Source organism: Bos mutus, chromosome 10 (genome assembly GCF_027580195.1).
Source record: "Bos mutus isolate GX-2022 chromosome 10, NWIPB_WYAK_1.1, whole genome shotgun sequence".
In the NCBI taxonomy this organism is placed as follows: Eukaryota; Metazoa; Chordata; class Mammalia; order Artiodactyla; family Bovidae; genus Bos; species Bos mutus.
In genome coordinates, this window is record NC_091626.1 from 78,758,308 (window position 1) to 78,769,662 (window position 11,355).

Genomic DNA, 11,355 nt, shown 5'->3' on the forward strand with positions numbered 1-11,355 from the left:
GATGAGATGGTTGGATAGCATGACCAACTTGATGGACATGAGTTTAAGCAAGTTCTGGGAGTTGGTGATGGACAGGGAAGCCTGGCGTGCTGCAGAACATGGGGTCTCAAAGAGTCGGACACAACTGAACAACTGAACTGAACTGAATTGAGGAACCTCTATAGTATTTCCACAGTGGCTGCACAAGCTTACATTCCAACCAACAGTGTAGGAGATTCAGTAGCCTTTCTGAACTTTCTTCTTCTCTTGGTTTCTGGATATTGCTCCCTTTCATCTAATCCTGCTTTCCTGACTAGTCCTTCTGGAGCATGGCTGTCATAGCTCACTAGCAACCTGCATATTCCTTTGTAACAGTGCTCTAACCTCAATACTGAGCTTCTTGCTTCTTTGAAGAACATGGGGAAGACACAGAAAATTGTGGTATAGCTTCACCACTCACCCCAAAACATACATACACACACACAACCCCTATAGGTGGTGTATATTTTTCTTTAAAAATTAGTTCAGTAACACTTTAAAAATTGTAACAGTGACAGATTTTATTTTCTTGGGCTCCAAAATCACTGTGAACAGTGACTGCAGCCATGAAATTAGAAGATGGTTGCTCCTTGGAAGAAAAGCTAGACAAACCTAGACAGAATATTAAAAACAGAGACATCAACACAATAATAGTAGGAGACTTTAACACCCACTTACACCAATGGACAGATCATCAAAACAAAAAATTAATAAGGAAATACAAGTCTTAAATGATACATTAGATGAAATGGATTTCATTGACATCTTCAGGACATTCCATCCAAATGCAGAAAAATACACCTTCTTCTCAAGTGCACATGGAACATTCCCCAGGATAGGCCACATCTTGGGTCACAAATCAAACCTCAATAAATTTAAGAAAATTGAAATCATTATCAAGCATCTTCTCCAACCACAACTCAATGAGACTAGATATCAATTACAAGAAAAAAACTGTAAGAAACACAAATGCATGGAGATTAAACAACACGTTTCTAAATAACCAACAGGTTACTGAAGAAATCAAAAGGGAAATAAAAAAATTTCTGGAAGCAAATGACAATGAAAACATGACAACTTCTTAATAGCAATACAATCCTACCTCAAGGAACAAGAGAAACATCGAATAGACAACCTAACTTTACACCTAAAACAACTGGAAAATGAAGAACAAAACCCCCCCAAAATTAGTAGAAGGAAAGAAATCATAAATATCTGAGCAGAAATAAATGAAAAAGAAATGAAAGAAACAATAGTAAAGATTAATAAAACTAAAAGCTGGTAGTTTGAGAAGATAAACAAAATTGACAAGCCTTTAGCTAGACTCAAGAAAAAAAGAGAACAATCAAATCAACAAAATTAGAAATGAAAAAGGAGAGGTTACAACAGACAATGCAGACATACAAAGGATTATAAGAGACTGTTATGAACAATTATATGGCAATAAAATGGATAACCTGGAAGAAATAGACAGATTCTTGGAAAAGTTCAATCATCCAAGATGGAACCAGGAAGAAATAGAAATTATGAACAACCCAATTACAAGCACTGAAATTGAAGCTGTGATCAAAAATCTCCCAAAAAACAAAAGCCCGGGACCAGATGGCTTCACAGGAGAATTCTATCAAACATTTAGAGAAGAGTTAATGCCTATCCTAAAACTCTTCAAAAAAATTGCAGAGGAAGGAACACTACCAAACACTACCAAACATTCTATGAGGCCACCATCACCCTGATACCAAAACCAGACAAAGACAACACAAAAAAAGAAAACTACAGGCCAATATCACTGATGAACATAGATGCAAAAATCTTCAACAAAATTTCAGCAAACAAAATTCAGCAACACATCAAAAAGCTCATACACCATGACCAAGTTGAGTTTATTCCAGGGATGCAAAGATTCTTCAATATATGCAAATCAATCAATGTGATACACCATATTAAATTGAAAGATAAGAGCCATATGATAATCTTAATAGATGCAGAAAAAGCCTTTGACAAAATTCAGTACCTATTTATGATTAAAAGTCTTCAAAAAATGGGCATAGAAGGAACCTACCTCAACATAGTAAAGGCCATATATGAGAAGACCACAGCAAACATTATTCTCAATGGTGAAAAACTGATAGCACTCCCCCTAAGATCAGGAACAAGACAAGGGTGTCTACTTTCACCACTATTACTCAACATAGTTCTGGAAGTCCTAGCTACAGCAATCAGAGAAGAAAAAGAAATGAATCCAGATTGGAAAAGAAGAAGTACAGCTCTCATTGTTTGCAGATACTGTACATGGTATTGTACATAGAAAACCCTAAAGATAGTATCAGAAAATTGCTAGAGCTAATCGGTGAATTTAGCAAAGTTGCAGGATATAAAATCAATACACAGAAATAACTTGCATTTCTATACACTAACAATGAAAAATCAGAAAGAGAAATTAAGGAATCAATCCCATTCACCATTGCAACAAAAAGAATTAAATATCTAGGAATAAACTTACCTAAGGAGACAAAAGAACTATACACAGAAAATTATAAGACACTGATGAAAGAAATCAAAGATGACATAAACAGATGGAGAGCTATTCCATGTTCCTGGGTAGAAAGAATCAATATTGTGAAAATGACTATACTACCAAATGCAATCTACAGATTCAGTGCAATCCCTACCAAATTACCAATGGCATTTTTCACAGAACTAGAACAAAAAGTTACACAATTCATATGGAAACACAAAAGACCCCGAATAGCCAAAAGAGTCTTAAGAAAGAAGAATGGAGCTGGAGGAATCAACCTTCCTGACTTCGGATTATACTACAAAGCTACAGTCACCAAGACAGTATGGTATTTGCACTAAAACAGAAATATAGGCCAATGGAATAAGATAGAAAGCCCAGAAATAAACCCCTGCACCTATGGGTACCATATTTTTGACAAAGGAGGCAAGAATATACAATGGGGCAAAGATAGCATCGTCAATAAATGGTGCTGGGAAAACTGGACAGCTACATGTAAAAGAATGTATGGCAAAACCAATACAATATTGTAAATTTTTTTAAAAAGCATCAAAAAAAAAAAAAAAGAATGAAATTAGAACACTTTCTAACACCATAGTCAAAGATAATCTCAAAATGGATTAACGACCTAAATGCAAGCCCAGAAACTATAAAACTCTTAGAGGAAAACATAGGCAGAACCCTTGATGACATAAATCAATGCAAGATCCTCTATGACCCACCTCCTAGAGTAATGGAAATAAAAACAAAAGTAAACAAGTGGGACCTGATTAAACTTAAAAGTTTTTGCACAGCAAAGGAAACTATAAGCAAGGTGAAAAGACAACCCTCAGCATGGGAGAAAAAAATAGCAAATGAAACAACTGACAAAGGATTAATTTTCAAAATATACAAGCAGCTCATACAGCTCAATGCTAGAAAAACAAACAACCCAATCAAAATGTGGGAAAAACAGACATTTCTCCAAAGAAGATATACAGATGGCTAACAAACACATGAAAAGATACCCAACATCACTCATTATTAGAGAAATGCAAATCAAAACCACAATGAGATATCACCTCACACCAGTCAGAATGGCCATCATCAAAAAGTCTACAAACAATAAATGCTGGAGAGGGTGTGGAGAAAAGGGAATGCTCTTGCACTGTTGGTGGGAATGTAAATTGATACAACCACTATGGAAGACGGTAATGGAATCTCCGTCTAGGAATTCCTAGGAAACTAGGAATAAAACCACCATCAGATCAGATCAGATCAGATCAGTCGCTCAGTCGTGTCCGACTCTTTGACCCAGCAATCCCACTCCTAGGCATATACCCTTAGGAAACCAAGTATTCTATTGTTCACTGCAGCACTATTTATAATAGCTAGAACATGGAAGCAACCTAAATGTCCATGGATGGATGAATGGATAAAGAATTTGTGATACATATACACAATGTAATATTACTCAGCCATAAAAGGTAACACATTTGAGTCAGTTCTGATGAGGTAGATGAACCTAGAACCTATTATACAGAATAAAGTGAGTCAGAAAGAGAAAGATAAATATTGTATTCTAATGCACATATATGGAATATAGAAAAATAGTACTGAAGAATTTATTTACAGGGCAGAAATGGAGAAAAAGACATAGAGAATAGACTTATGGACATGGGGAGAGGGGAGGAGAGGGTGAGATGTATGGAAAGAATAACATGGAAACTTACATTACCATATGTAAAATAGATAGCCAATGGGAATTTGCTGTATGGCTTGGGAAACTCAAACAGGGGCTCTGTGTCAACCTAGAGGGGTGGGATGGGAAGGGAGATGGGAGGGAAGTTGAACAGGGAGGGAATATATGTATACCTATGGCTGATTCATGTTGAGGTTTGATAGAAAACAAGAAAATTCTGTAAAACAACTATCTTTCAATAAAAAAATAAATTAAAAAAAAAAAACACACACACACAGACATCACTTTGCCAGCAAAGATCCATATAGCCAAAGCTATGTTTTTTCCAGAGAGTTGGACCATAAACAAGACTGAGCACCAAAGAACTGATACTTTCGAACTGTGGTGCTGGAGAAAACTCGTGAGAGTCCCTTGGACAGCAAGGAGATCAAATCAGTCAATCATAAAGGAAATCAACCCCGAATATTCAATAGAAAGACTGATGCAGAAGCAGAAGCTCCAATAATCTGGCCACCTAATGTGAAGAGCTGACTCACTGGAAAAGAACCTGATGCTGGGAAAGATTGAGAGCAGAAGGAAGAGAAGGTAATAGAGGATGAGATGGTGGATGGCATCACTGACTCAAAGAACATGAGTTTGAGCAAACCTAGGGAGATAGTGAACGACAGGGAAGCCTGGCATGCTGCAGTTCATGGGGTCACAGAGTCAGACACTACTTAGCAACTGAACAACAACAACTCTAAAAATCATGAAAGTGACACATTCATTACAACCAGTGTTAAAACATGTAAAGAAAAGTCAATGCTCTTCCTCAGGACTTCTGGTTCCTTCCCCTTCCCCTCACTCACCTTCACCTTGCCTTGCCCTTAGATAAAGAATGTGAACACCTTGGACTATCTTTCTTTACACTGTTTCCATGATATTCAAACCCATATCAAACATATATACTCAGATATAGAAAGGAGTGTGATTTGTTGTCTTTAGAAAAACAGAGCATACTCTACCTTATTTTTCAACTTGCTAAATATCTAGTTCCATTCTTTAGAGATTAAATATATTTAAATTTATGTAGCCATTTCTCTATTGATTGACACTCCATTTTTCTTTCCAGCTGCTTTGGCTACTACACACAAGGTTGCAATAAACAACCTTATACATATATTCTTACTAGTGCATCTATTTCTGTGACCTAAAGTCCTAAAACAGGGTTGGTAGGTCAAAGTTACATATAGTTTCAATCATACGTGGAACCTTCCCAGATCAGGGATCAAACCTGTGTCTCCTTCACTGGCAGGCAGATTCTTTACCACTGAGCCACTAGGGAAGCCCTGATCTTACTTTCTGTCAACATAAATTACAGATCATTTTCTATGTGTTACATACTTTTAGTAGTCAGCTTCAATGGCTGGATATAGCCATTAGTGTTGTGGAGCTTCTTAAAAATTTTATTGGGATTTATCAAACCTCAATATCAATACAGGGGGAATTGATATCTACTTCCCATAATGTTGTCCAAAGAGAAATCAAAGCTTTGACAGTAGCATTAGATACAACAAAATCTACTATAAATACGCCTCTCAATCCTTAATCAGTTGACATTAATTACATCTTTTGATGGGCACAAGCACTGGTCAAATGATTCACAATATCAAAAGGAACTATGCCTGGGGCATGTGGCTCCATCACCACCTCAGTAACTTTAAAGGAGAAAGATCATGAGATTGCTGAGCAGAGCACTGCAGCACTGGGGATCTTCCTGAGTATGGTAACCCAAGTTCCATGTGATTCTTCCGGCATTAAAAGGGTCTATTTCAGATCAAAGGTAAAAGAAGGCCAGAAAAACAGAAGGGAATCCCGGCCCTAAGGATATCACTATGCAGGTCAACACAACTAGAGTCCCTCAGGCTTGAGAAAATACTACATTCCACAAAGGCTTGGGAACATAAAATACAGCAGTTTCCATAAAACCAGGGTGGCAGTGAGGGGAGGATGAGGGTGTGGGAAGAGGAGGACCACAGAAGACAAATCTGGCCACCATCCATTGTTAGCATATTCTCTGTTTGATCATATCACCATCAGACAAGAAATTCCTGTGCACAGACCTGGGAATGAAAAGTAAGGAAAATTACAAAGCCAAGAGGAGGTGGACCAAGAGCAGTCATGCTATTTCCTGTGTGGATGGTAATGTTGGCTTTCACTGCCTGGTCTTGTGAGAAGGAGAAGCAGGTTTCAGTCTTTCCTGGGAATTACTACTTGCCCATAACACTAAAGAGCCCTCCAACTGGAAACAGATCTCATTATTTTGCCAGACTTAATCTCTTACTTGAGTAGTTAATAAGCACTTTCAATAACCTTAATCGCATCACTTCAATTAAATGCCTAGATGCTATTTCCACAGGAAATAAATGTCTACAGACCATAAACTCGACTTGGTTAATAGCTAACGTGGGAGAAAGGTGGGAATTGGACTCAGATAAAGGGCTACTGTTGGCTGATGGTAAATGAATGACCCACCCTCACGTGGGGTTGTCTGAGGCCTCCGTTGGGATATGGAGGTAGAAGTGAAATGAAACACAAAGGCAGCTGGAAGCAGGAAAATTCTCCCTGTGTGGACCCACCAGCTGCTGAAAATCACTGAAGGATCCATAGAACAATGAGGACTCATGGCCACAGAGAAGGGGGACTGATGGGAGTCAGGAGACAGGAACACAAGATACAGATTAAAAATAGTATCTGGAGAACTCCCTCCCTTCACACTTTTCAAGAAGGATGATGATAAGAAACAATGTTTGGATGTCCCAGAGGAAGGTCCCAGCAAAAGAGAAGTTACCCATGCCAGAAAAACAAGGTTTTTCCTGCTCCCATTTTTCTGCCTTCCAATGCCTTTTTTAAATAAAATGTTAGAAGCACAGGCAGTCTTCCTGCCAAGGAATTCACATGATTCTAATGACTGGATCCTAAAGTGCTGTGAAGATCCCAGCAGAAGGCTGGGGCCAAAGAAAAGGGAATGGTTCTGAGAAATCGTATGGAGAGGTCTTGTGAAAGGGTGACCATCTGTTGAACTGGCCCTTCAGTGAGTTCAAGGTCAGTCATCAGAGAAACTGAATGTCCTCTGTGTGCCTACCTTGACCCAGATGCAATAGAACTTTTATAATATCTTTTTTTTTAATAGAAAAAGGACAACAAAATAAAAAGATAATTCTAAGTTGGGATGGGGGGACATTTACTGAAGTTCAGTGTACTTAATGCAGTTTCTGGAGAAGTGGCACACCCAGTCGTAGGATATAGTGTGACTTTTAAAAAGAGCCTTTGGGGTTGGGATGGCTCTTGCATGCCCAGTCTCTAGAAGTCTCTGTCTAATAATTGCAGAGAGCTTCCTTTCCCAGTATTTCAAAGGCTCCAGCATTCACACAGAGAAAGGATTTTCATCACTAGGGTTCTATGACACATGATCTACATAGAATCTACAATTCTACGACTCTGCTGATGAAGCAGTTTGGTTCTATTAGGAAGTAGCAAGTTTCATCAAACCAAGAGCAGTATACCACAAACACAAAATGAAGAACATTTACTACACTTTAAAGAATCACACCCCGGATCAGTGATTTAGAGAAATTTATAAAATGGCAAGAGTTCAAAATGAACAGAAGCTTTTTAAATTCCTCCTTCCTAGATAGATATTTTTATCTCAGAAATTTCACATGATGTTTCCTCTAACCTTTAAGTGACTCTATGTTACATTACAAGCCTAAACAAAGCATTGACCATGTGCTGTGAAATGACTACTGAAAAAGAACCTATTACCTACACAAAGGCATGCAATACCCTGAGCACCTGGCCGCACTGGACCAGAACATTGTGTGAATACAGGAGTGGCACTTAATAAACTGTCTTTTGGGGTCTTATTGAACCCACTTATAGAACCACCAGAACTATTTTCATGTAAAATTTTAAATCACATGAAACATACAAGCCAAATTAGCTCTTTAGCACCTTCTGCATAAGACATGATGTTATACCAGTAACAGCAAAAACTCATATATAAAACATAACTTCAGGATAAACATTATTTTGTGCTTATTTGAGAAATAAAAAAAAGAGTTAAAAAAAAAACCAGAACATCTGAACCAAGTTTCTTCAAGTTAGAAAGAATTCATCCCTCTTCTAGTATTAAAAAAAAAGTTTTTGTCGTAAAATTAGACCACTTACAAAAGAGATCACTATAAAGAAGCAAAACCAAACCCTGAGACCTCTGACAATAGAGGAGCAGAGACACAGTATGCTTCCACTCTTAGAGAATCCCAACAAATCCAGGCTACCCCAGCAGAGTGAAGAGCAGAATTTAGGTCAAGGGGCCAATTAGCATCAAAGGCAGTGACAAGTTGCTACCTCTTTCTGCCCAGTCCTGTTTCCTTTGAGAGTCCTATGTTCAGCAACCATGGAGGCAGCTTTAGAGCATGCCAAAACAAATGAAAAAATTTAAGGCATTTACAAAATATTGCTTCTAGAAGCAACTACACCCCTAACCCCATAAGTCAACACCACCTCCACACTCCTTAATAACACTCCCAGCTGTACTGTTACAAGGTGAATTGACTTGGCCAAGGAATATCAATTCATTGTTAATTAGCCAGTCTCTGAATAGCACAATCAGATTACCTGTGGGTCGCCGGTGAACACATGTAAAGCATTTTAAACCGGGACTAACCTGGAGGTGACTGGTGCTGGGGCTGAGCTGTGGTCCTCCCGGGCCCCAAGGTCTTTTCCAAAGGTTCCCCGGGCACCAACCGAGGTTGGCCCACTCTGAGGGAGGTCGAGCTGGCCCCTTTGGTCTCCGTGACCTTGGCAGAGGATGGTGGCTCCAAGGTGTCTGCAGAGAGGGACCCAGAGAAAGCACGGCTCCTTCCAGAAAGAGAGTCATCAAGAGCGGCTTCCCCCTCTCCAGGCAGTGAGGAGAGCCGGAGGATCCTGTGATGCTGCTGAGGGCTGGGGAGCCTTGGAGAGAGAGGTGAGGGAACAGGTGACATGCGTTTGCGCGTGCTGGGTGGAAAGGCTGAATTATTAATTACTGTGCCAAGAGCAGCCAGCGCTGGTGGGGGCAGCCTTTTCTCATCACTTCCAGGGTCCACGCCACCACGGGGCAGATCCAGAAACAAGGTTTTACGGCTGCCTCTTCCAAGCCCAGCTCCCCTCCTGCTCCTGGTTTCTGGGAGGGTGTGGGCGCCAATCGTGCCAAAGGGAAAGCCCAGCCGTTTGCCTTCAGCGGCATCATCTAACTTCTCGCTCTCTATCACCTTCAGGAGGACCTTGTTCACAGCCCCCTCAGTGCTGGCTGGGGGGCATTCCCCAGCTGATGGCTGCCATGACCTGTCCCTTTGCTGTTCCTTGTCCAGGTCCCTGGCTCCCCAAGCTCCAGCCTCAGCTCCCGGGAGGGTAAGCAAGTCTGCGCCTGGTATAAACTCAGCTGGGGCTGCTAGGCCAGGGGCAATCTTTCCCTCACCCTCAGGATGCGTTTTGACTACTCGCTGTACCTGAGTGGACAGATCCTGGACTCTGGCCACCACTCTGGAGACAGGCTTCTTCCTGTGAGTCCACTCAGCAGCCTTCGCTCTCCGGCCTCTCTCTGCCTCTGGTTCTTTCTCAGGCTCCTTGTGACGTTCACTCAAGCCTGTTTGCTGATGCACCAGCCTGCGAGGGGTTCTCTTCAGCTCTCTAGCTCTATCATCCCCTGGCTCCGTGGAGCTGCAGTCAGGGGGCAGCCCGCCTCTTCCCATCCCCGCATCTTCAGAAGGCTTCTTGATGCTTCCGGAGCCAGAGTCAGCATCCAGTGTCCTGGGGACCTCTAGGGTGCATCTCTCTCTCCTCTGCAGGGATGAAGTAAGCGCCCCATTGAGGAGCAAGTTGCCTCTCTCCTCCAGAAGCCAAAGATGAGGTCTTGTTCGAGAGAGAGGAAGGGAACTGCTGGAATAGACCTGGTCCTTCCCCAGCAGAGGAACCAGTTCCTGTCCTCCATGCCCCTTTCTTCTTGTCCTCTTCTGCAGGGAGCTTTGAGAGAGCCCCTCAAAGCTCTCTCTCCTTCCACCAAACCTCCGGGCCTTTTTGTTCCTGTGGGAGCTCCTCTTGTTGAGACAGCCCACGGCGGGCTCCCCCAGCCAGTCACCAGCACTCTGGAAACAGTCATCCTCGGAGGCCAGGCTCACAGAGAGTTCAGGCAGCTTCCCCTCCTGGTTCCCCATCGTAATCCCCAGGATGTGGTCTGAGCTCAGCAGACCAGCCAGCAGTCTCTCCCTTTCAGCAGTGAGTTTGTACAGCTCAGTCAGAATGTCTTTCGTGGGAGTCGGCTTGAAAAAGATGTCGCCTGGATGTTCGTTCGGCTGCAGACTGAGGCTGTGGATGTCGGACCCCTCCCTGACTTGGTAGCAGTTATGAAACCCTTTACTGGCTCTGTCTAGAGTTACAGTGTCCTTGTACGAAAATCCTCTGACTTCACCCCTTGGAAGATAGAAGCTGATGTAGCAGAGTTCGGTAATGGGTTTACGCAATTGGAGGGTGCAGTGAGTGCCTTCCATTATGCCTACCTAATTATTCATGCCTCGGAGATGCTGGTCTGTGGTCAGGCTTCTGAGGCTTCAGTGGTGGGGCATGTGATGGTGGCAGTGTGGGGAAAGCAGCTGACAGTCATCTCCAGCAACGAGACTGCCTGTGAGGGAAACGGGAGGAAAGTGGCTAGTCTAACAGTCTGCAGGAATCACATACCGACAGAAATCAAAGCATTACTGGTCTTACCCTTCCTCTCTGACTGACCTCAATCAACTCAAGACATCAGCCAGAAGGCTGATTGTAACCTCTTCCCCGCTCCCAGCCCACCCTTGACTAGCAAAGCTTTTCTACAGCTGAGAATAGGAGAATGCTCTAATATTAGCCCCAAGACAAAAGTCCCTTTGCTCCTTTGCCCTATGTGGGAACTTAATGTATACCCTAAGCAGGTCTCTCAACTTCTCAAGGTTTTGTTTAGGTTCTTCTATAAAACAGAGGTAACATACCTCCCAGAAATCCTGAGGAGAGAGGTCTTTGAGATCCTTAGAAAACATAGCCACTTTAGTAACTCGGATTTGGAAGGTTACTTTGCAAAAATGAG

The 11,355-nt window shown here is 41.7% G+C and overlaps 1 protein-coding gene across 2 annotated transcripts in view; it reads right to left on the bottom strand.

Moving 5' to 3' along the window:
* Positions 1-10,786, bottom strand: part of FMN1 (formin 1) — a 467,756-nt gene extending 456,970 nt beyond the window's left edge. For both annotated transcript variants that reach the window (XM_070378266.1, XM_070378268.1), the window contains exon 1: positions 8,926-10,786. In XM_070378266.1, coding sequence (XP_070234367.1) covers positions 8,926-10,786 — 1,861 coding nt within the window. The remainder of the gene's footprint in view (positions 1-8,925) is intronic.
* Positions 10,787-11,355: the final 569 nt, after the last annotated feature.